Consider the following 27301-nt stretch of genomic DNA (forward strand, 5'->3'; position numbering starts at 1 on the left):
CCTAAACCTGTATATGTTAGCCTATATTTATACTTCCGACTGCCTTGACACCCTACACCTGTAACGCTGAAAAAACTCCTAGTATAAAACGAACGATTTATTTAATGTAAATGGATTAATGGCGAAATTCCAACAGGCTTTGAATCAAATTTACTTGCTTTGTAACTTACGCATTTATGATACTGACCAATTTGCACAGATTACCACCAAATAACGAACGCTGACTATGATCACTTGACGGAGAACAATCTTGACACCAAATAAACGATGACGTTGACTTTGAATTGACGGAGAACAATTACGTTGACTTAACGGAGATTTGCCCAGATTACCACCAAATAACGAACGTTGACTATGGCCTGACCAATTTGCACAAATTATAAACGATGACTTTGATTATGGCCACACCAAATAAACGATGACGTTGACTATGATCACTTTACGGATATTTGCACAAATTATAAACGATGACGTTGACTATAATCACTTGAAGGAGAACAATTACGTTGACACCAAATAAACGATGACGTTGACTTTGACCACTTGACGGAGATTTACACAAATTACCACAAAAAAAAACGAGCGTTGACTATGGTCACTTGACGGAGGACAATTACGTTGACTTGACGGAGATTTGCCCAGATTACCACCAAATAACGAACGTTAACTATGGCCTGACCAATTTGCACAAATTATAAACGATGACTTTGATTATGGCCACACCAAATAAACGATGACGTTGACTTTGACCACTTGACGGAGAACAATCTTGACACCAAATAAACGATGACGTTGACTTTGACCACTTGACGGAGATTTACACAAATTACCACCAAATAAACGAACGTTGACTATGGCCACTTGACGGAGAACAATTTCGTTGACACCAATAAATGATGACGTTGACTTTGACTTGACGGAGATATGCGCAAAAAATATAAACGATGACGTTGACTATGGCCACCAAATAAACGAACGTTGACTCTGTTCACTTGACGGAGAACAATAACGTTAACACCAAATTAAGCGGAGAACTCCGTGGTATAAGATTTAGGCCAGGCACAGTTCACGTTCACAAGTAATTTGTTGCATTAATTTATTTTACCGTGACGATTTGATCGAGTGCAAGGGCAATTTTTTTAAACTTTTATGTCGACGACTTTAAATAAAAGGCGAAAGTTTTTTATGTATTTAGATTACATTTAATTAACACGGTAAAACTTTAAATAAAATACAACAGATTTAAAAGGCAATATTAACTTGACATGACGCGTTAAAAAAATTGCTGCCCTTGCTGGCCACTCGACTCGTCTTCTTCTCGATAACTGTGCTGCTGTTCAATTTGGTACCTGTATAAATACAAATGTGTGCACAATGAAAGAAGAGCAAAATCATACGATTATGCCGCTATGCATTGAAATTGCAGTAATGTTCAAAGCAATAAACAACATTAGCATGTATTTGTTATTGTATGGTTTTCTATGTTGGAAAGTGCACCGTAACTTGTATTAAAAAGGTAAATAACTGAGCAAACCCAGCAGACAATAAGATCAGCTCAGTAGCCCAGCAATATATTTTAATTTGCGTTGTTTGCTAAATTTATTATGAAATGACAGGTCTCCATTTGCCAAAGCAACCATTTGAAAAAAGTAAGTTTAATCATTTAAAATCTTTGCCTATAGAGAACTATGAAGATGTCGAACCAGTCTTACAGTTGGGTTTGGACAATTGTCATTTGTGTTTGTCCAACAAAGTCGTCGAAGCCGGACATGATCAACCAGAAGCAGAGGAAACTAAGTTGGGTTGGGTGGTATACGGACCACACCAACAAGCAAGCGTTGACATGCCCAGGGTGCTTCATGTACGTAAGTTGGAATCATATAAACAATTAAACAATTTAATGGAGAAGTGTTTTTCAAATGAGAGCTTTGGAGTCCGGAATACCAAAATCGTGTTGGAAGCGGATGAAAATCAACGAGCTAGGAAAATCTTGTTAGAAACCACAAAAAACATCGGCCAGAGGTATGAGGTAGGATTGTTTTGGAGACAAGATTATACCGAACTCCCGTCGAGTTATGCAATGGCGAAGCAGCGCTTATTGAGTACTGAGTCTAGAATGCAGAAGGATGCCCTTTATGCTGAGAGTTATAAAAAGGAAATCGCCAAATATGTAGAAAAGGGGTATGCCAGAAAGCTGACACAAGATGAACCCGCTATTGAAAATCCCGGGTGTTTAGGCCATCAAGCTAAACCCAAGAATGAGCACGGCCAATAGTGACCCAGCCTAATGTAAACTATCTGTGTTTGCTTCTATCTGCTTTCGCGCACTAACACCAACGGCTATATATATGTCCATGCAGGCGTATGTGTACGTGTTGGTGCGCGACTTTCCAATTTAACTTTCCAAATTTAACTTACTTTCGTTCAATTACCCCTCAAAACCGCTTTTCGACGGAATTGAAGGGTAAACGCGTTTTACAAGAAAGAAACTCTTTCACTTCTTTTTTGGAACGCTCCGTGATCACTGCAGCCATCAGCCCTGTTATAGGTAAGATTTTTCTTTTCGCTTGTATAACTTAACCTATGTATAATTAATCAAACTGTGAATTAGCTTTTGTATATATATTGTGAGTTAGCTTTGAACTGAAAATAATTAAATTGTTAAATTCTTGAATTTAAACAGCTGTGTGTTCTTTTCCTTTTTTCTCTTTTTTCAACGAGCGCAAAAACCCCTTGGGAACTCACTTGAGCTATCGAAGCCCCAAGAGGTTTTTTCATGGTCCTACTACGCCGGAATAATTATATAAACCATTGAATTACCAGCGACCAACTGGATAACCACAGCACACAAAAGCGTTTCAAAAGCAACCATCAATATAACCACACAAAAGCGTTTCAAAAGCTAGCAGTTAGCAGCACCACACAGAAGCGTTTCAAAAGCTAGCAGTTAGCAGCACCACCCAAAAGCGTTTCAAAAGTTAGCAGTTAGCACCACCTGAGCGTTTCAAAAGCGATAAGCATTACACCAGCAAACAAAAACGACCGGTCAAACAAAGGCACAAAGGTACGTGGTTTGAGTTCGGTTTTTTTTGTTTTTTGCACAAGTAGGGAATTTACATATACTAACTTCCCGGCGTACCAATATCGCGATTTTATAAATAAAAACCAAACAATTATACGTATGCGTGGTAATTAAGTCACCCAGATTTACATAAAGTCTTTTGATTTGGTATTTTGTTTGCTGTAGCGCATATTTTCGAGGAATATCGCAACCAGCTGCACAAATTCAACATAACCCCACTTTTCACTGTAGTGTGGCAATTTATTTGCAACAACACTTTAACGCACTTTATCGCAAGTCACTGCCAATATTTTAGAACCATTAAACACTTACATAAGTGTAATAAATTTAACCAGTTCTTTAAGTTCTGACATAAATCAGCGTTACTGCCATTAAATCAAAGTCACTTAACTTTATCTTCTTATACACACAACACTAACACTGCGGTGAGTTGGATGACAAGAGCGTTCGCATAAAGCACAATTAGCTGAAAAAATTTATACACAGAGAATAATTTGCGTGCTTACCCCTTGGCAGCAATCCATTATATTGGGCATATACCCACTAGCTACATCATCCTGTCTTAAGTTGAACGTGCCTTCGTGAGCTACCGTATTAACAAGTTAGATCCATTTTGCCCTTAATCTCAGTACTGATACCATGTCGAAAGCGATGGAAAATTACATCAGGATGGCTGATGAAGTCATAGAGTTTGAAGCCGACTTCAACTCCACACCCGACTCTGAGCATACCAAGTATACTCTGGCTATCCAGCAAGAAGAGTTAAAGGCATAGTGGAAAAAAGCAAAAACAGCTAATGATGAAATATTAGCTGGGGACACTCTAGAGGGAAAAAACATATCAGCTGTTAAGATAAAACACAAAAGTGCTTACGCAGTCTACTTGCGTTGCATGTCAAACATATCAACGCGACAGGCCACATTCAACAAACCCGACCCTAAGCCCGAAGAACAGCACGAAAGGGATACAAATATGCGTCTACCCCCGTGTGACACTGATGTGTTCAAGGGAGATTACTTATCTTGGCCTACATTCAGAGACCTCTTTACGGCCATATATATTTTAAATAAGCGACTCACCCCGGTAGAGAGATTGTACCACTTGATACAAAAGACCCAGGGTGAGGCTAAAGAGATAATGCAAAAGTGCCCACTCACAAACGAAGGTTTCGGTATAGCGTGGCAAAATCTGGTAGACAGATACGAAAACAAACGCATACTAGTGAATACTCAGCTGAAGACACTGTTCAGCTTAGAGGCGGTCGAAAAGGAATGCGGCACTTCAATTAAAAAGCTGCAGCGAGACATCAACAACTGTATCGCCTCCTTAAAGACACATCAAATCGATGTGTCAAATTGGGATGCGATTATAACTTATATATGCTCAACGAAATTACCAAAAAGCACACTAGCCTTATGGGAGCAAACGGTTCAAAATAAAACAGAAATATCCAAGTGGGAAGACATGGATAAATTCTTACAGAACCGTTTCCAGACACTTGAGACAGTCTCTGGCATAACTGAGGATAGCCTGGAAACCAAGAACCCGAAAACCCATAATGGTAGACAATCCATTGAAAACTCTCACAGAAAGCTAGGTGCTTTTAAGACGAGTGTAACCAAAGGTGCGTGCAAGATGTTAAAATCCACTGAGCACAAACTACAACATTGCCAACGGTTCCGCACATTGGCGGTTTCCGATAGAATCACCTTCATTAAAAACAAGAAAGGGTGTATTAACTGCCTATCCTCAGGACATACTGTGTCTAGGTGTTCAAGCTCCTACAATTGCGCCACCTGCAAACAAAGACACAATACGCTCCTACATATTCAGGCAACGGACACCAACCAAAACGCAAACAACAATAACACCCACCCTGGCCCATCAGCCCAAGCTCAACAAAGGCGCACCTATTCCAATAATCAAAGCACTGGAAATAACCAAAGCAATGGAAATAGCCACTTCAAAGCCTGCTTTACAAACACAAGTAAAGGGGTTTTACTAGGTACGGCCCGCATCAATATATTCTACAAGAACACCAACTTCTCCGCGCGGGCACTTATAGATTCGGGGTCAGAATGTACTTTTATAACTGAAAGACTTAAACGTCGCATAAATTTGCCATCTCAGCGGATGTCTGCGCATGTTTCAGGCATCACCAATCAAGTGTCAGCACAAGTAAAGGAGGCGTGTCATATACAACTGCGGTCTCCAATTGATCCGACAATAAACATTGCCACCACCGCGCTTGTGCTGCCGCAACTAACTGGCAATCTACCAACATGCAAGGTGGATGCTATGACCATGCAGGCCTTCCCGAACCTAGTATTAGCTGACAAACGTTTTTTTGTCAATGAGCAAGTCGACCTGATATTAGGAGGCGGCATTTATGCAGGGGTGATGTTAGGGGGAATAAAAAAAGACGTGTTAGGAACACTGCTAGCCCAAGAGACGGTATTCGGCTGGATATTGACCGGCCAAACCGAAACAATCTCACCCAGCGAGAAATATGTGTCCTTTGTCAGTGAAGTGCAATTAGACAGAGAGCTACGATCATTTTGGGAAACAGAGGAAGTCCCCAAGGACAAAACGTACAACCATGATAACAAGTATTGTGAAGAATTGTATAAGAACACAACTATTCGAAATGATAAGAGTAAATATATTGTATCCTTGCCTTTTAAACAGGAATTTCCAAAATATAAACAATTAGGTCCCTCATTAAAAATTGCGTGTTCACAATTTTTCCGAATGGAAACGCGTTTAGCTAAAGACCCACCATTACAGTCAGAATACAACAGGGTCTTAGCAGAATATGAAACCTTGGGGCATATGTCCCGGGTACCAACACACATCCCCGCTGAAGACTGTGATACCTATTTTTTACCACATCATGCCGTCAAAAAGGAAGAAAGCACAACAACCAAAGTGAGAGTGGTGTTCAATGCGTCATCATCAACTGCAAACGGAGTCAGCCTCAACGACATCCTCCATCCGGGGCCAGTTCTACAGAATGATTTGACCATTCTCATATTAAGGTGGCGGTTCTTCAAATATGTCTTCAACAGCGACATAGAAAAAATGTACAGACAGATTCTGTTGCACGATGATCACACTAAGTACCAACGGATTGTATTCCGAACAGAAAGTACGCAGCCTATACAACTATATGAGTTGAAAACGGTCACCTTCGGAGTTAACTGTGCACCGTACCTTGCAATACGAGCACTGCTCCAGTTAGCGGACGACGTGGAACACAGCTACCCTATAGCATCAGATATACTACGAAATGCAATGTACGTTGACGACGTGCTAGCAGGAGGCCACACTATTACCGACACCATTAAAGCAAGGCATCAAATAACTACAGCCCTGGGGACAGCAGGATTCTCGCTGAGGAAATGGACCGCCAACTCGAACAAACTACTTAAAGGCCTACCAAAGGCTCACCTCCTAAACGAAGATTTCCTAGACTTCGAGGATACCAGTATGGTTAAAGCACTTGGCATCAGGTGGAACGCCCACTCAGATACCTTTTACTTCAAAACGAAACCCATAGAGGAACAGTCTAGCTTTACAAAACGGAAAATTTTGTCGGCGATAGCAAAATTATTTGACCCATTAGGGTGGCTGGCACCATTCGTGGTTACCGTAAAAATGTTGATGCAAGGCATATGGTTAGAGGGAACAGGATGGGATGAAACCGTGTCGCCAGTCTCGCTGGATCGGTGGCAAGGTTTCATTGAAATTTACCAGCACATAGAAAAAATTAAGATCCCACGCTGGGTACACTTTTCACCAACAGCCACAGTGGAGATCCACGGATTTTGTGACGCGTCAGAAAAAGTATACGCGGCCACCGTCTACCTGCGCGTCAATATTAATGAGCAAATATTTGTAAGTCTGCTATTAGCCAAATCAAGAGTCGCGCCCGTAAAGACTATCTCCTTACCAAGACTAGAACTTTGTGGAGCAGTTCTCCTTGCAGAAACCCTAGAATCTATCAACAAGAACCTTAATTTAGGCAAACATAAAACCTTATTATGGACTGACTCAACTATTGTCTTAGCTTGGTTACGGAAACCTCCGTGTTCATGGTCAACCTTCGTTGCCCACCGTGTGACAAAGATAATAGACCAAGTTGGGAACAGGGACTGGCGTCACGTGGACTCAGCATCAAACCCGTGCAGACTTAGCCAGTAGAGGGCTATTAGCGCAAGAGCTAGTGAACAATTCCCTGTGGTGGGAAGGCCCATCTTGGCTGCAGCAAGATGGCAAAGAATGGCCAGACCAGGAAATAAGCTACACCACAACCATGGAAGAAAAAAGGTTACAAGTCCACACAACCTCGGTTAACCGTAAAGACGAAGATATTGTAGACAGGTTTTCCGACCTTTCCCGGGCTTTAAGAGTTGTGTCATACGTCCTACGATTCTACAAAAGGACTCATCTCAAAACCTCCTTCAATGAAACATCACTGACGATTTCACCCATTGAGATCAAAGCAACGATGTGTCGACTGATCGTCAATGCTCAACGAAACCATTATGCGGAGGAGTACAGAACACTCAAAGAGAAAGGGTCAATCAAGCCAAAGAGCGATTTACAGCCCTTGCACCCATTTCTCGATGAGGACGAGACAATCAGAGTCGGGGAGCGGCTCGCGGCGTCCAAGGACCTCTCGTATAACGAACGTCACCCCATAATTCTGCCCTATCATAGTGGACTGTCTCGTCTCATCACACGATTTGTCCATAAAATCTCGTTACATGGGGGGAATCAGCTTATGCTGCGCCTGATCCGAACACAGTACTGGATACCTCGCGTGAAAAATATGATAAGATCAGAAATTCACAAGTGCAAGGTATGCGCAGTGCATAGGAAACAGGCGCAAACACAATTGATGGGCATTCTACCGACTGAGCGAACCACCTATACCCGGGCATTCACTAACACCGGGGTAGATTTTGCCGGCCCCTTTGAGATAAAGAATTATCAAGGGCGAGGCTGTCGCGTGACCAAGGGATATGTCTGCCTCTTTGTGTGTTTCTCCACTAAGGCCATCCACTTGGAAGCGACTACCGATCTGAGCACCCGGTCATTCTTGGCGGCCTTTGCCAGATTCGTCGCGCGACGAGGCTGCCCGAAGAATGTGTATTCCGACAACGGAACCAATTTTGTCGGGGCATCCAGAGCCCTCAGGGCGGAGTTCAAAACCTTCATGGCTGACTCACGCGCCGAGATAATAACAACCTATACATACCAAAATCTGAACTGGCATTTTATCCCTGCGTCTGCTCCTCACATGGGGGGATTGTGGGAAGCGGGAGTGAAAAGTTTTAAATTTCACTTCAAAAGGATAGCATCCAACCCCAAATACACCTTTGAGGAATTCTCTACCCTGCTTTGCAGGATAGAATCCTGCCTCAACTCCCGCCCCCTAACGCCCTCTTCAAATCAACCGTCCGACCTAGAACCATTAACCCCGGAGCACTTTTTAATAGGGGGACACCTATTAGCACCCCCGGAGCCAGACGCGGACGAAAACCCCGCACCGTGGTGTGATGGTAGCGTGCTCCGCCTATCACACCGTATGCCCTGGGTTCAACTCCCGGGCAAAGCAACATCAAAATTTTAGAAATAAGATTTTTCAATTAGAAGAAAATTTTTCTAAGCGGGGTCGCCCCTCGGCAGTGTCTGGCAAGCGCTCCGATTGTATTTCTGCCATGAAAAGCTCTCAGTGAAAACTCATCTGCCTTGCAGATGCCGTTCGGAGTCGGCATAAAACATGTAGGTCCCGTCCGGCCAATTTGTAGGGAAAAATCAAGAGGAGCACGACGCAAATTGGAAGAGAAGCTCGGCCTTAGATCTCTTCGGAGGTTATCGCGCCTTACATTTTTTTTTTTTTTTTTTTTTAATTATTAATAGATGGCAGCGACTAAAAGCCCTACACCACACCTTTTGTCGACGATGGAAGACGGAATACCTCGTCGAACTTCAAAAAAGGAACAAATGGCGCCAACCTAAAGCAAATATGAAGCTTGACGATCTAGTTGTCATCAAAGAAGACAACCTGCAACCCAATGAGTGGAGGCTCGGGAGGGTTATAAACCTCCATCCGGGATCGGATGGACGAGTACGAGTAGAGGATCTCATGACGGCAAAGGGAAAGGTTACAAGACCCCTCACTAAACTCGTGCTACTCCCATCCAGCGAAGAGGATCAGGGATCCAGAGAGCAGTAACCGAACCCACGACCCAGACCCGAAACATACAACCTACGAACAACAACCACCCCCCCCCCCCCCCTTTTTTTTCCCAAAGATATATCTATCTGTTGTGCTGCATGCTAGTTATTAACTGGCATGCAGATAAAAGATACTACTTTAATCAAAAACCAGATGCAATTTAATGGAAATATAATATTAATTAATACTTACATAATACATTTTAAATAGGAATTGCTGTCATTATACATCTTGTAATTCAGAGTGATTGGCTCACGAGATTATATGGAAGCACCATTCTGCACGTAAATCGATTAAATATAGTGATGAGTTGCCATTGAGTGACATTTCGTGCGTCCTATATCAGAGTTCGCTTCGTTATTTGCATAAAATTTCTGGAATAAAATTTGTCTTGATTACACTGTGCGACAATAAAGTATACAAAAACTGTATACTTAGAACTTCTAATACAGTCCCAAAATCTGAAGTTAGCGACTAAAACCAAGTTTTCAGGGAGAACATTGCCATGTAGTTCTGCAGGTTCGCCACTAATTATGAGAGTTATTTTGCCCATTGTACCAGGGGCACCTTGGGGCAAGCCCCCACCGACACATATTCTGTGCCCTTTTTTAACGTAACAAATTAAACATGCCTTGAGAAATGTCCACTGTAGAGGCTTGATAATAGGGCCATGCTAGAACAACAGAATTTTTCGTGTATTTATTTTTTTTTTTTTCTGTCTAGGGGTCAAGCTGCCATAAAGCTATGAGTCATTAGCCACTATTTTTCAATAAACTTGCATGTTTTACTGTATTCTCAATCGATATATATGCACATAAATCGTGCTAAAGCATATTATTATTGTCTCAGACGACCATGGCGTTTTCATCCTGAAGAAAATTTCAATCCCGGAAAACCACAATTTCGACTTAAACCGTAATGGTATGCCAATGCTTTTAGCAAAACAACAAACATTATGAAACTTCAAAAATCCCCAAATACGTCAAAAAATTTTGAGTGGACTACCTTCCTTTTTATACGATGTTGCAAAGTTAAACAATATTTGTTTGAGCACAAGCATAAAACAAAAAAAATTAAAACTAAGGCCGTTTTCTTATATGAATTTAAAAATTGATCTGCCTTATAAGCACACATTTTGAAAAAATCTTTGAAGTCTACTTCAGAAAACGTCCCTAAAACTTTTAAAGCAAAAGCGCAATTATTTAACAGCCAGAAATATTACCTTGTGGCATTGATGCACAGCCTCGCTGAATCTATTCTCACCACCGGCTGTAATGATTATCTCCTTAGAACGCCCTGTGATATATACATAACCCTTATCAACAACGTAGCCAATATCACCAGAACACAGCCAAGAAATATTAACAAATGTATTGAAGACCCTTCGATGAAGAATATGTAGTATATAAAACAAAGTGCTTAATTAGCTTAAACTACCTAATTAATGAAATTTACATTGCCTCTGTCTTCAAGCATTTGCAATTCTGCATAATCCATTATATCTGCTATTTTGCGTTTAGTCTGTAATTGTAGACGTTTGGGCATTCGCTGCAATACCTTGGCGTAGCCCAAAAATATCAGTTCCAATGAAGTCAAATTTGTAAAACCACCAGACATGCTCTGCGTATCATCGGCGATGTTTGCAGATATTGTGGGTGGCTCAATAGTTGGCTGAACGAACGTTTCAATCTTTTTAAGTTTGCCATCTTCACCACCATGAGATTCTACATTTTTATTGTTATCTGCTAATGCGTTTTCTATTAAATGTGCATGTACTTTACTAGTTGTATTTGTAACTTCGGAAGAATGTGTAATCTGCTTCTCCTCCCCATAATCGAATTTCACGATTTTAAAATTTTCATTATTATACGTTTCTGCACTAACGTCTGCTGCTTCAATGCATTGCCTTTTGTTATCTGTTGGACCATCGTCGTCCTCGTAAGTATTTAACACAGTTTTCAACATCTCTTCATCAATATCGGACTCAGATTGTGTGTCATCATCGCTGCAAGCGTTATAAATAATGTGTTTATCAGACATACTAGCTTGATTTGCGTTTGAAGACTTACCCTAGATGCATGGCGCTCAGTAGTGGCATTTGCATAAATTGCATTTCTTTTTCATATGCAAAAGATGTACCATAAACTAAAAACGATATGTAATTTGCAACCAATTTTCGCCATTTAGATTCTGCTGCAGGATCTTGAAAGAGGGGAGAGCTTAAGTGCGGTCATATCAAGTAATGAAGGGCAACAAGCACTTACCACTCTGGAATTTGTTTTCTCGCGCAAACCTCTTCCAGTTTTCGTCGCTGTCTTTATGCTCTTTGAGTCCATGTATTTTATAACAGTTATAAAGCTCTAGATATAATTTGACTGTTAATATAAAATCCTTTTCTTCTGTTATCATGATTTTTAGAGATTTCTCCTCTGCTGTTGCATCAATCTGTTTACAAATGTTAGACGTGTTTTCATTGTCGTTGTGGAAACAAAGCCGGCATTTTCAACAACCCGGAGAAAACGTGGTAGTTAAACAGAAGGCTGCTTTGTCTTCCTCAACCCTCGAACTAGCTTCACGTGCCATTCGTGTGAAAAAAGGTGCAAAAAATTTAACTCAACCAGGTACTATTTCCTAACGTTTACTTTTTCTTTACTACAGCTCCATGATTTACGGATGGACCCGAAATACTAATTTCTGTGTCAAGCAAAAGACCGCCATGCCGCTGTCCTTATTGGGACATCCATGAATTTCGTTCATTTATATATTAGTTAGTATTAAGTTGATCAGGGAAGATGGCCGCAGAGATCTACCGATGTTGCTTCGAGCAAGGGGGGCCGGCATGTTTAGGCCATCAAGCTAAACCCAAGAATGAGCACGGCCAATAGTGACCCAGCCTAATGTAAACTATCTGTGTTTGCTTCTATCTACTTTCGCGCACTAACACCAACGGCTATATATATGTCCGTGCAGGCGTATGTGTACGTGTTGGTGCGCGACTTTCCAATTTAACTTTCCAAATTTAACTTACTTTCGCTCAATTACCCCTCAAAACCGCTTTTCGACGGAATTGAAGGGTGAACGCGTTTTACAAGAAAGAAACTCTTTCACTTCTTTTTTGGAACGCTCCGTGATCACTGCAGCCATCAGCCCTGTTATAGGTAAGATTTTTCTTTTCACTTGTATAACTTAACCTATGTATAATTAATCAAACTGTGAATTAGCTTTTGTATATATATTGTGAGTTAGCTTTGAACTGAAAATAATTAAATTGTTAAATTCTTGAATTTAAACTGCTGTGTGTTCTTTTCCTTTTTTCTCTTTTTTCAACGAGCGCAAAAACCCCTTGGGAACTCACTTGAGCTATCGAAGCCCAAGAGGTTTTTTCACCGGGAAAACTGCGTATTGTCTTTGACGCAGCCGCCGTTACAAGTTCTACATCGTTAAACTCCGCACTACTGAAGGGACCGGAACCAGCGCAACCGCTTATAGAGATCATCCATAAATTTCACCAAGGTACTAATGCGGTAGCCGGAGATATACGAGAGATGTTCTCTCAGGTACGAATAATTGATAAAGATCACGATTCTCAACATTTTTTGTGGCGAGATGGTAAGTCAAACGAACCAATCTCTACCTATGTAATGTCGTCGATGGTATTTGGAGCTATTTGTTCACCTTGCTCCACCGTATATATAAAGAACGTCAAGGCCGCTAAATTTGAGACCGCCATGCCAGGTGGTAGTCATGCTGTCATAGCTAACACATACGTTGACGATCTGGTCATAAGCTTTGATAGCGCCAAAGAAGCTCTAAATATCACATATGAAGCCATTAAAATAAATGCCACCCCGGGTTTTAAATTACGCAATTTTATATGTAACAATAAAGAGGTTCCATACAAATTAAATGGAGAAAATTTAGAGAGTAACTCGGAACTCGTCAAAATGGATCGCAATACAAAAACTGAAAAGGTGCTTGGTATGTATTGGAATACCACTAATGATGCTCTTGAATTTCAATTTCAGTTTTACAAAATCGATAATTGTTAGGCATATCTATGTCAATTTATGCCCCATTCGGACTTCTGGCAAACATCACCATATTTTTGAAGCTGTTAGTTCAGTCATTATGGCGACTTGGCACACCAATGGAAGATATGGTGGGAAAGTTTTCAGTCGGTGAAGAATTTCACGATGCCGCCGTCGGATATCTCCGAATAAAATGAGGGAACGAGGTCGATGTTACGCTGGTTTCGGCCAAAGCAAGATGCACACCACTCAAGGGTATGACAATACCACGTTTAGAGCTACAAGCCGCAGTTTTGGGGTGTCGCCTAAAAGAATCATTGGTGCACTGTCACGACTTTGGCATCAATAGTACAATATTTTGGAGCTATTCCCAAACTGTCATATTGTGGGTTCGTTCAACTATCAGAACTTACAAACAGTTTATCGCATGCCGCATAGCTGAGATTTTAAGTACGACAACATCAGATCAATAGCGATGGGTTCCTACAGCGCTTAACGTAGCAGACGAAGCAACGAGAACGTCTACAACATTTCAGTACGGTACACGGTCGAGATGGCTGAATTGTCCATCCTTTCTCTATGAAGAAGAAGCACGCTGGCCACGGGAAACATGCGAATTTATGTCTGAAAAATGTGCTTTGGAGGAAGCACCTAAAAGAGGCATGCTTACAAACCAAGGGGAGTGCACAATCAAATTTTGTAATTTTTATTTATATTTAAAGCTCAACAGAGTTCTGGCCTGGGTATTAGGGTCCGCTAAAAACACCAGATGTGATATTCGCCACAAGGGGGAATTATACGCCTTAGAAATTGTAGATGCGGAAAAAACAGTTTTACGTCAAGTTCAAACCGAATCATTCGCCGAAGAAATACATCCTATTAAAACGAAGAAGTCAATATCGAAGTCATCAGTCATAAGGGCCGTTCCATTGGTTTATCGAGCTCTGGCTCTGGCTCAAATCTCATTGGAACGATCTGGATCAACTTTATGAGAGCAGCACTAATAAAAAACATCTGTTTTGTTGAAAATAAGTATAAACGTACACAAAATTTTAAGATGCTGATAGAATTATTAACATTTAAATAGTTTTGCACGTAAGCAAACTATTTATTTTCCTTACATCATCTTCAAGTTGTTTACTCTGTCATTGTTTTTGCTTTTAAATATTGCGAAATCTTGTATGTATACACAAATGTACACATATTTAGTTCAGGCTACAATGGCTCAACTAAATGGTTCGCTCATCTCACCAGCTGATTTCATTTTTTTCATTTCACTGGAGTAGGGATTGTCAGAAGGAGATGGCAAATTTAAAATGAAACCAACGAATTTGCAACATTTTCTTACTACATACAAATGCTGCTAAGTTTTATGTTTTCACTCCATTCCATTCGTCTAACACCTACATGCTGATTTTGGCAATGTGAACAAAGGTGTGTTGTTGCTGTAGAGATGAGCCAACCATATAGTTGAGCCATGAGTGCTACCAACTCAAAAGTGGTTAGCTGTCAAAAAATCTACTACAGAAAACGAAACGAACAGAACTGCTATACGGATCAGAAATTGAACCAGATAAATATGAGGATCACAACGTTGTTGTTGCATTTGCATGTTAAATTTCTATCCGTATCTCGCTCAAGTCTCAATGGAACGTAACTAATTATCAGATAACGCCATTTTTAGACGATGATGGTTTGTTGAAGGTCAACGGTAGAATTGATGCCGCCTATTGTTTACCTCTTTCCGCGCGTCGTCCTGTAATTCTGACACAAAATCACCACATCACGCGTCTAATCGTCCAGCAATATCATAGTAAGCTGCATCACCAAAATGATCGTCTGACAATAAATGAAAAACGCCAAAAATTTTGGGCTACACGCCTAAGTGCCGTATTGAAATCCATCAAGAGGGAGTGTCCAGTGTGCATTTACAACAATGCGAAGCCAGTTACACCACTCCTGGGTCAGTTGCCAACAGATCGCCTTACACCATACGTTCGCCCATTTTCTTACGCCGGTGTCGACTATTGTGGGCCATTTTTTGTTGCAATTGGTCGAAGAAGGGAGAAGCGATGGGTTGCACTATTCACATGCCTGACAACACGAGCCATTTACTTAGAAATAGCGGAAGATCTATCGACTGACGCATTTATTATTACCTTTAGAAATTTTGTCAACCGCCGAGCAGTGCCAGTGAAGATTAGAAGCGACAACGGTACTAACTTCGTGGGAGCCCAAAAAGAACTTAATGAAGAAACCCGTTTATTTGACTTTAATCTTATTGAACAGGAAATGTCTCGCCAAAATATTCAGTGGGTATTCAATTGTCCATCTAACCCATCAGTAGGAGGTTGCTGGGAGCGCCTCGTACAATGTATCAAAAGGTTATTACAACGGGTCTTAAAGGAAGAAGCTCCGCGACTGGTAACGTTCAGAAGCGTACTGATAGAAGCCGAAAACATCGTTAACAGTCGCCCGCTAACTGAACTGCCTGTAACGCCACAAGACGAGGAGCCTTTGACACCCAACCACTTTCTGTTAGGATGCCTAACCTCAACGCAAACGACGAGCATGTATGCTTTCGAAAACAATGGCGAATATCGCAAAACATAAAAGATTGACTGTGGAAGAGATGGACCACCGAATACTTGCCTCAACTTTTACGACGCTCTAAATGGAGATATCAGACAACGCCTTTAAAACCGGGGCAATTAAGGCTGATTTTACAATGCATTTTTAAGTCGAACTTAAGTATAGTTTAAGATTTTGCGTTTAACCAACATTTTCGTTAGTTGAACTTAAGTCTCCAACTTTGACAACTTAAGTTGTTCTTATCTTTATTAACAGCTGACTATATGTTGCAAAATACAAATGGGAAGATCTAATTGAGACAATTTAAACAAATTTATTAAAATATGGATTTTGATTGGAGTAGCGATGAAAACAGTGACTCGGAATATGAGGAAGTAATAAATATTGTTGTGTTAAAGAGAATAAAAATAATTCATGAGCGTCCACAATATTTCCAACTATACGATGAAAAAGATTTCCGCGACCGCTTCGACTTAGCAAACAAACAGCTTGGAGTGTCCTCAATTTAATTAAAATGCTATAAAACATAAAACTTAAAGGTTCGTGTTTGCCTTTCGTACTATTTCCTGAAGCATATGAGCTATCTTATTTTTTTCAGGAACTATGCTTTGTGTCCAGAGACGACTTATTTGGGGTATCCAAAGCAATTGCGTCAAAGGCAATAACATTAACATCACACCACTTTGCACTTTTAGGGAAATATTTCATAAAATTTCCGAAAGGAGCAGGAATGAAAGAGTGTCAAAAGAATTTTTTTAAATTCCACGAGTATTTGCCGCAATTGATTGTACACGCATTAAGATTTTATCTCCTGGTAAATTTAAATACATAAAATATCTTAATAGTTGATATACATATACTATATAGTCAAATACTTGTTTTAGGCGGCGAAGATGCGGAACTTTTCCGGAATAGGAAAGGATTTTTTTCCATTAATGTTCAGACGCTTTGTGACAGCCAGCTTCGCATTCAAGATATTGTTGCTCGATGGCCAGGTTCAACCCATGATGCAATGATATTTCGAAACTCAAGAATTCATTTTCGCCTAGAATCTGGGGAGTTTAAAAACGGACTTGTTGTCGCCGACAGTGGATACGAAAATACTAATAGAGTTATTACACCACTCTTACAGGTTAATACCCCAGCTGAAAACTTGTTTAATGCATCCCTAATTCGCACACGAAACTGTATAGAGCGGTAATATGGTATCTGGAAGCGCCGGTTTCCAGTGCTATCTATCAGTAGGATTACGTATGCACATACGGGAGCATTATTGTAGCAACTGCTGTGTTGCATAATATTTGCTGTGACAATCGGGATGAGGTAGCCCGCAACTATCAGGAGATTTGGAGAGTGCGGTTAATAATGTACTCTCTGTACCTTGCAATCGTTCTAGAGCCGATCAAAGGTTCTGCAGCTCCACAACAACGTCTTTGATAAATAACTACTTTGCGGATATGTAAAAAGTTCAATTTTAAATAAAATTCATAATGGTTTAATATTCACCTATGTCAGTTTTAGTTCAATAAAACACCTATGTCAGTTTTTACGGATAATTTAATTCTTAGTTCATTTAAAGAAATTGAAAAGTTATTCAGTCAAATATACACTCCTGCTGTTGTTGTTGTAGCAATGCTCGCCCCCCTAATAGCCGCGACCGATCACAAATTGTCATCAATATCCTCTAACGGGAGTCCAAGGAAACTTGCCGTTTCAACAGGGGTGGACCATAAGGAAACGGGTGTTAGAGGCGTTGGTTCCACATTACAATTGAAGAGATGGTTGGTGTCATGTGGGGACACATTGCAAGCGGGGCATACATTTTGTAGGTCGGGGTTGATTCTGGATAGGTAAGAGTTTAACCTGTTACAGTATCCAGAACGAAGTTGAGCAAAAGTGACACGTGTTTCCCTGGGGAGTATGCGTTCCTCTTCCGCGAGTTTTGGATAATTTTCGTTAAGTACTGGATTCACCGGGCAATTCCGGTATAAAGGTCCGACGCCTGTTTATGGAGTTCACCAAGGACCTGCTTGTGTTTTTTCACTTCATACGGCTGGGTTCTCAGGTGCCGTATTTCCTCAAAATGCTTACGGAGATGACTTCTTAAGCCCCTAGGCGGTGCTGGTTCATCAATCAGATGTCTGTTGGGATGCCCAGGTTTCTGGGTATTCAACAGGAACTGTTTGGTCAGCATCTCATTTCTCTCCCTGATGGGGAGTGTTCTCGCCTCATTATGCAGATGGTGTTCTGGGGACATAAGAAGACAGCCCGTGGCGATTCTGAGAGCAGTATTTTGGCAGGCCTGTACTTTCTTCCAGTGGGTGATTTTTAGGCTTGGCGACCATATGGGTGACGCGTAGCACGTAATCGGCTGGCTAATTGCTTTGTATGTAGTCATGAGCGCTTCTTTATCTTTTCCCCAAGTACTGCCAGCGAGGGATTTTGTTATGGCTCTGAATTCTCGGAACAATTGCGGCTGCGTGCTCACCAAAATGTAGATCCTGATCAAACGTCACACCCAAGATTTTGGGGTGTAGGACAGTCGGTAGCGTAGTGCCATCGACGTGGATGTTCAAACTGGTTGACATTTGGGACGTCCAAGTTGTAAATGAGGTCGCGGAAGATTTAGTCGGTGATAATGCCAGGTTTCGCGAGGCGAAAAAACTGGAGAGATCAGGGAGGTAGCCGTTTATTTTATTGCATAGCGCATCGATCTTTGGGCCTGGGCCTGTGGCCATTATTGTGCAGTCATCGGCGTAGGAAACGATTGTGATTCCTTCCGGTGGTGAAGGTAGCTTAGATATGTAGAAATTAAACAAAAGTGGGGATAGGACACCACCCTGTGGTACCCCTTGTTTAATTCTCCTTGGTTTTGATGTTTCGTTTCTAAATTGCACCGATGCCTGCCGACCACCCAGATAATTTGCGGTCCACCTTTTAAGACATGGGGGAAGGGTGAACCCTTCCAGGTCTTGCAGTAACGAGCCATGGTTGACCGTATCAAAAGCTTTTGATAGGTCTAGCGCTACGAGTACTGTTCTATGGTGGGGGTATTGATTTAAACCGCAATTTATCTGGGTGCTAATGGCATTTAGCGCGGTGGTAGTGCTAGGGAGTTTTCTGAAGCCATGCTGATGAGGGGCTAGCTGCAAATTTGCTTGGAAATAAGTGAGAAAAATGGCTTCAAGCGTCTGCCACTGGCGATAGGAGAGATATCGGACGATACGACCCACCTATGTTAGCTGGTTTCCCAGGCTTTAGTAGCGGGACCACCTTGGCCATTTTCCGTTTCTCAGGTATGACAAAGGTGGAAAGAGACAGGTTGAAGACATGCGCTAAATATTTGAAATCCTCTTTCCCTAGGATTTTAAGCATCGGCATGGCTATGCCGTCTGGGCCCACTGCTTTGGATGGTTTAGCACGACCAATGGCGTCCTCAACCTCTTTAGCGGTGATGGTGATTGATTACGCGCTGAATTTGTGTTTATGTGCGTGTCTATTGGCTCTCCGTCTATCTTTGTCGACCGTAAGATGCATTATATATTGTCGGCAGAAAGCGCTCGCGCATTTTTTCGCGTCCGACAGCACTTTGTGGACAAAGGCGATGGAAACTTTGTCTTTGTGCTTAGTCGGATTCGATAGGGACTTTACGGTGGACCAAAGTTTACCCACACCGGTAGAGAGGTTACAACCTCTTAGGTGCTCCTCCCATTTCGCCCGCTTGTGTTCATCCACAAGCAATCTGATGCGTTGGTTTATATCCCTTATTTGGGGGTCGCCTGGATCAAGCTGTCTTATAAGGTCACGTTCTCTCGCTAAGTTTGCGGCCTACGACGGGAAGTGGGGCCGAATTTCGGGAATTCTCCCGGCGGGAATGAAATGTGCCGAGGCGGATTTAATGACCTTACGGAAGGCACGCTCCCCTTGGCGGGCATCAGTCGGGATAGGGAGGGCAGCAAAGCGGCTGTCTGTAAAGGATTTATATTCTTCCCACTTTCCTTTTTTGAAGTTTATAAAAGTGCGTTTTTCAGTGACGATGAAGTCGGCGGTACGCTCAAGCGAAATAAGTATGGGCAGGTGGTCGGATGCCAATGTTACCATTGGCTGCCAGTTAACGCAATTTACGAGTTCTGCGCTCACGATTGAGATATCTGGCGAGCTGTGACAGCTTCCTACCAAACGTGTGGGGGCGTCTCCGTTTATTGTGCAGAACGTCGTTTCTTCTATTTGATCCGCCAACATCTCACCCCTACTGTCCGCCCGCAAGTTTGAATGCCATAGATCATGATGGGCATTGAAATCGCCTAAGATAATGTGATTGTTGCCAGTGAGTAAGGTCCTGATATTAGGGCGGTATCCACTGGGGCAACAGGTGGCAGGAGGGATGTTGATGATTTCCTAGGTTTGCATCGCCTGACCGGACAGATAGGCCTTGACGTTCTAAGACATTGTCCCTGCGATCGATGCCAGGATCAAATATATAATATTGCACAGAGTGGTGTATGATAAACGCGAGACCGCCTCCATTTCCGCTCTCGCGGTCTTTCCTGTGGACATTATACCCAGAGCAGGTCTGCAATGCAGATCTTGCTGTGAGTTTAGTCTCTTGAATCGCAGCAATGCGGATGTTGTGCCGCTTCATGAAATCGACTATCTCCGTAATCTTCCCAGTTAGTCCATTACAGTTTAACTGCAGAATTCTGAAGTGCATAAGGGGAGACGTCGCTACTCTGGGGGTAAGTGACGGGTGACCACGCCTGGGTTGTGGAAGGCCAGGACGCAATTGCTGTTGTGGCCCTGGGACTGGGCGTCCTTTGGCAAGCATTGGGGTACCCGGATGATTTGGGTTTGCGACCTGGCAACATGGCGCGATGAAACCCGTCGGGGGGGTTGCCGTCGTGGAGACCAGAACATCTAGGAAAGTGGCACCACCCAAGGCAGGAGCTGCATTGGGCGGATGTCGCAAACCTATATATTCTGTGCTGGCAGACGGTGCAAACGGAGGTAGGGACTAAGAGTCTGTTTCCCTGACCTACACGATTGCTGCCGGAAAAGAGGGGGGGAGAAGACGGGGGCAGGGGCTGATGCTCAGTATTGCTACCAACTCTACTACGAAGGTAGTAGTTATGAGTGGTATCAGTTGTTTGAGTTGTTGGCGCCGTGGGGCGCGAGCAGCAGCGGGTACTTGTTGTGGCTTGCTGAGCAGCGGGGCTGCTGGAAGGTAGTGGGGGGGGGGGGGGGGGCACAAAAGATTTATAAAAGTTACGTGGACGTCGGGTTTTGGGATCAAGCCCAGAACAACCTGTCCGATGCAACCACCAGCATGACCGTCCTAAAAAGATTCTTTTCCGGCAGATGCAGCAAAACCATTTCTCAGGACCGGGGTCAGGAGACGGACCCGGATTGGATTCGATGCCTTCCCGGAGTAAGAGAATATGAAGCAGTCCTGCTGCAAGGAGCTGCTGGGAGGATGACAATTTGTGGGAGGGACGAAACAAATTAGATGGGGTCACACTGAAATGACAGTCCTTGGTCGGAAAAATCCCGAGTCGCTCCGGTACATAGAACCGACTGCCTTGGGAAGCGTGGGCTCATATTAATAGGTACAAAATTGGAAATGATTTTATTCGTAACGTATATTTACTTATGGGTTTTTTTCTAATTTTCACTTAAAATATAGAGAAATCTATAGTAGAAACTGAATAAATAAAATCCCTACGACTTACTTAGAATTCAGGACAATGGATCAAATTTTGAAAAATTTGTATCAAAAATTTAAACTTTTTTATCCGAATTTCAAACAACTTTTTGAGTATGCTCATTCTATTTTAGTACAATAATGTGCGAGTTAGAAGTATCTCAAAATTTTCCCCGAATTTTCAGAATTTTTTTTTGCCGATGGTGTTGAATATTTTTAATTTTTTTAATTTTATAAAAGCTTATATAATAATACAATTTATAAACAAAAATAACGCAGCGCTAGAAGCATAGGCTTTCGGTTGAGGTGTTGAATATTTTTTCCAATGTTTTGATTGAAAAATCACTTTTCGTTCATGAGTTGTATGGAAGAAATACTCAAAACCGTCGGCAAAAAAATTCTGAAAATTCGGGGTAAATTTTGAGATACTTCTAACTCGCACATTATTTTACTAAAAAATGATTGCACCTTTCATATTTATGATTTTCATTCCAAATTTGACGGACTGATAGGAAATGATATATTAAAAATTTAATTTTTTTTTATAAATTTTTTTTTATTTTTTTTTATTTTTTTTAATTAATTTAATTTTTTTAGGAACAAAAATTAATATTAACGATAAAGATTTTAAGGAAGCATTTGAAAAATTAAAATGTCTCTTATCCAGCGATTTAGTGATACAATATCCCAATTTTCAAAAGGAGTTTACACTTACTAGAGATGCAAGTGAATTTGCGATAGGAGATGTGTTATCTCAAACACATGGACCAATAGCTTTTATACCTAGGACTTTGAATCAACATGAAATTAATTACTCTACTATTGAAAAAGAATTATTGGCAATTTTTTGGGCGACTAAGCAGTTTGGACATTATCTTTGGGGAAGAAAGTTTCAGTTAAAAACTGATCATAGGCCATTGATTTGGTTAACTAATTTGAAAGAGCCAAATTCTAAAATTCAGAGATGGAAAATCTTACTTAGTGAATATGATTTTGATATTACATACCTAGAAGGTAAAGAGAATAAAGTAGCAGATGCATTGTCTAGAGTAAAAATTAGTTTAAATGAAGTAAATGTATTCGAATGTGAACAATGTAGCAAATCTTTTATAGATAGGCATAGTTTCAATAACCACATAATCTTGCACAAAAAAAAAGTATACCAATGCCAGTATTGCAGAGCCAAACTTGAAAATGATGAAAGTAAAGTTCGACATGAAAAAGAATGTGAAATTCGTAACAATATATACTTATATGATTTTTAATAATCGGGGATTGCCCATATTGCTTTTTTTTTTTAAATGTATGAAAACATTTATTTGAAGCAATTTTTTAATTTTATAATTTATTATTTAGGAAAAATTTAAACAACGTGACATCAGGACGGACAAGGCGACAGCTGTTTCGATTATACCTTGTAAATCTCGTCCGTCCTGATGTCACGTTGTTTAAATTTTTCCCAAATAATAAATTATAAAATTAAAAAATTGCTTCAAATAAATGTTTTCATACATTTAAAAAAAAAAAAAGCAATATGGGCAATCCCCGATTATTAAAAATCATACAAACAGACAAAATTGGTTAATTCGTTGTAGTTCTATAAATAGAACGAAAACAGCAACAAAACAAAAGTTTCTTTGAAAACCGCCGTACCAAGCATAGCTTTAACACATAATTGCATACGAAGTATGCAATGTGTAAAAGATTAAAATATGCAAAAAGAAGGCAATTGGGAAAGACTTCACAACAGGCATGACGTAGCTGAATGCGTTTACAACCATTTCAACTTTCGTAGGGGTGCGAGTTCGACTCCCACTCCCGGGAGAAAAGGCTTTGAAGAGATTTACAAGGTATAATCGAAACAGCTGTCGCCTTGTCCGTCCTGATGTCACGTTGTTTAAATTTTTCCCAAATAATTAATTATAAAATTAAAAAATTGCTTCAAATAAATGTTTTCATACATTTAAAAAAAAAAAAACCAATATGGGCAATCCCCGATTATTAAAAATCATACAAACAGACAAAATTGGTTAATTCGTTGTAGTTCTATAAATAGAACGAAAACAGCAACAAAACCAAAGTTTCTTTGAAAACCGCCGTACCAAGCATAGCTTTAACACATAATTGCATACGAAGTATGCAATGTGTAAAAGATTAAAATATGCAAAAAGAAGGCAATTGGGAAAGACTTCACAACAGGCATGACGTAGCTGAATGCGTTTACAACCATCTCAACTATCGTAGGGGTGCGAGTTCGATTCCCACTCCCGGGAGAAAAGGCCTTGAAGAGATTTACAAGGTATAATCGAAACAGCTGTCGCCTTGTCCGTCCTGATGTCACGTTGTTTAAATTTTTCCCAAATAATAAATTATAAAATTAAAAAATTGCTTCAAATAAATGTTTTCATACATTTAAAAAAAAAAAAGCAATATGGGCAATCCCCGATTATTAAAAATCATACAAACAGACAAAATTGGTTAATTCGTTGTAGTTCTATAAATAGAACGAAAACAGCAACAAAACCAAAATTTCTTTGAAAACCGCCGTACCAAGCATAGCTTTAACACATAATTGAATACGAAGTATGCAATGTGTAAAAGATTAAAATATGCAAAAAGAAGGCAATTGGGAAAGACTTCACAACAGGCATGACGTAGCTGAATGCGTTTACAACCATTTCAACTATCGTAGGGGTGCGAGTTCGACTCCCACTCCCGGGAGAAAAGGCTTTGAAGAGATTTACAAGGTATAATCGAAACAGCTGTCGCCTTGTCCGTCCTGATGTCACGTTGTTTAAATTTTTCCCAAATAATAAAATATATACTTATGTTTATGTAATAAACGTTATAAGCGCATAGATACACTTAGACAACATATGATACGAGTACATAATCAGAGCAATAGACAAGAAACCAAAGAATTAGAAACTGTTCATAGCGCACAGGATGATTCTATAAAAGTGAAAAGCCGCTCAATATGTTTAAAAAACGAATTTTAGTATTAACCACAGAAGATTTATCGCTCCGCGATACACTTATATTTAAACAACCTACATACTCTAGAAACCAGTTGAAGGAAATATTGAAAAATTGTGGAACAAACAACACAGGCATATACATTGATAACGATGATGTATTTAGATATTTTCAAAAATTATGTAATGATCTAAAATCCTGTCCAAATAAAATATATAGGTGTTGAAAGGTATTACCACAATATTCAGAAGAAAAAACATATGAAATAATTCTTCAAAAACACAGGGAAACATATAATCATCCAGGCATAGATAAAACATATGAAGAATTAAGAAGGGAAATTTATTTTCCAAATCTAAAAGAAAAAATCACTAAAATTGTTAACAATTGCAAAATATGTTCAAAGAAAATTGAAAGAAATGCAATTAAGTTACCATATGAGAAAACACCCACTCCTACACAACCATTTCAACACTATCACATGGACATTTGGTACCTTAATAATCACGAAAAATATATTACTATAATAGATAAATTTTCTAAATTTGCGGCTATAGAGCTTTACGATGAAAACAATTTCATAAATTTAATCAATATCATGACTAAAATTTTCTCTTATATGAATAAACCCAACTTGATTACTCTCGATAATGAAACAACATTTAAAACACTACCATTCTTAAAATTTCTTGAGAATCTTAATATTCAATATCACTTTACAACTCCAATCGACATACCGGTAATTCCGACATAGAGCGATTTCATAGTACCTTAAATAAAAATATTCGAATTTTGAAACATAGAGAATCAATAAATGACATAATTTTAAAAACAAACAATGTTTACAAAGCACTGACAGATTATAATAACTTAATCCATTTATCTACCAAAGAAAACCCAATTAATGTTCATCACGGATTTGTGAATAATGAAGTTATTTATCAAAGATTAGAAAATAAAAAGGATCAAGTAATTAACAAAATTAATGAGAAGCAAAATAGGGCAGACAAACCTATTGATGAAACAATGGTAATCGATTATAAAGCGCGCACTGCAAATAAAACTGCACCTAAATATTTGGAAGCAAAGTTAATAGAAAAACAGGATAGAGAATATAAAGTTCAAATTTCTAGGCATGCTAAACTTACTAAATTTTACAAAGATCAGTTCAGAAAACTGAAGAGGTATCAAAATACTTCCACAAAATTTATAGGTGATGTTGGAAATAATGATGACAATGAATCTAATATTGTAAATCGAGGCTCGATAGCATAACAAATTTTTTAACAATTTAAATATAATTAATAAATGATAAGTGAGGTTAAAATATTTTTAGGAAAAATATTGGACAAACTATTTCGACAAAGAACTAGTGCAAGGGGAGTGTAAAACTAAAAAAAATACTAATGAAATTGAAACAAAAGATTTTACCTAACAACAAATCAACATAAACATATAAATACTATGTAGAATCACATTTTAAAAATTCCTTTATACGTACAAATATTTAGCTTTATAAAATAAATAAGATTTTAATATGAAGTTAATGTACATATGTACATATAAATATCCAACATGTATTTAAATGAATTGAACTATTTAATAGTATATAGTATAGTATATGTTGATAATATTACAAAAACTACTGATACTAATTATTTAAGAAACTATGTAATTTAATACAATTCATTAATCTCAATTTCAGTTTTAAATATAATCATTTTTATTGTAAAGATCGTGTGAAAAAGTTGTGACTTATAAATATTTCCATAGTTGGAACGCATCTTCGGAGGGTGGTGTTATATATGAATCATAAAAGATTATAGATTATTTTTGTTTATCACTTAGTTAATCATTCCACTATGGTATAAGTCCCGACTTTTGTACACATTGTTAAAATACTATTGAATATCTAACATACTTTAATATTTGTTACTTGATAAAAATGTTATGTTATCTGAAAATGTATTTTGAAGAAAAATATTGAAGTATTAGAAATGTTATAAATATGCGCAGCGCCAAGAAAAATTTGTTCATTTCACATTTCAAACTGAAAACTTCAAGAATAAAAAATTTGTTCTTAAAATAACAAAATTATTTTCAAATCCTTTTTTTGAACAATAATTTTGAAATTCTGACTTTCCATTCCATTTATTTGCTTTTCATGCAAAATGGATAGAAGCATGCCTTGCTTATCTGTGAGTTGTGTGGAAGGCGGCCCACCCCCTGTTGCATACACTGACTCTTTTTCTGCTGCAGCCTTTTTCTTCAAATCTGTCTTTATTTTGTTATATTTTTTTCTCAACGAGTTTTCATCCCGGAATAAAGAAGATTCACTTTGAGAATTGAAATCCTCCTCGACCTTTCTCCAGGCGGCTTTCTTTTTTCCTAGCACCGCCACATCCGATTTCTTGCACTCAATTATGTTCTTATATTTAGCTACACGAGTGACAAGCAAATCAATTTCACTTGGAGCAAAATTGGCAGCGTTTTAGTTTAGCACCCCCCGAGTTCGGGGTTTAACTTGGTATCAAATGAAAGAGGGAGTTCTCCCGATCACAAATATATATATTTTAAAGTGCGCAAACTTATAATTTAAAAGTTATTTGTTGTTAAAGTTTGCAAATTTCTATACAACTTTTATATGTGTACACGTATATATATTTTATGACATTACA

At 39.5% G+C, this 27301-nt stretch overlaps 1 protein-coding gene and 1 long non-coding RNA gene across 6 annotated transcripts; one reads left to right on the forward strand and one right to left on the reverse strand.

The window, feature by feature from the left end:
- Positions 1-1308: 1308 nt before the first annotated feature.
- Positions 1309-27301, reverse strand: LOC137239938 (uncharacterized). Of its 5 annotated transcripts, none has more exons than XM_067765751.1 (8): positions 26867-27301; positions 11594-11774; positions 11399-11531; positions 10785-11334; positions 10552-10711; positions 9764-10002; positions 9522-9703; positions 1309-1349 (listed from the first exon to the last, which is right to left on the reverse strand). In XM_067765751.1, exons 2-5 carry the CDS (start codon positions 11736-11738, stop codon positions 10691-10693), a joined length of 849 nt encoding a protein of 282 aa, XP_067621852.1. In that variant the 5' UTR covers positions 11739-11774; positions 26867-27301; the 3' UTR covers positions 1309-1349; positions 9522-9703; positions 9764-10002; positions 10552-10690. The 5 variants fall into 5 exon arrangements, with proteins under 5 accessions (XP_067621852.1, XP_067621851.1, XP_067621855.1 ...); XM_067765750.1 differs by having other exon boundaries at positions 26861-27301; XM_067765754.1 differs by having other exon boundaries at positions 10767-11334; positions 26861-27301.
- On the forward strand, positions 2458-12492 carry LOC137239942 (uncharacterized). Its single transcript, XR_010949560.1, has 3 exons — positions 2458-3064; positions 11748-11926; positions 11988-12492. It is a non-coding gene; the product is annotated as an uncharacterized lncRNA (long non-coding RNA).

This window comes from Eurosta solidaginis, chromosome 2 (assembly GCF_040869045.1).
Source record: "Eurosta solidaginis isolate ZX-2024a chromosome 2, ASM4086904v1, whole genome shotgun sequence".
Lineage (NCBI taxonomy): Eukaryota > Metazoa > Arthropoda > Insecta > Diptera > Tephritidae > Eurosta > Eurosta solidaginis.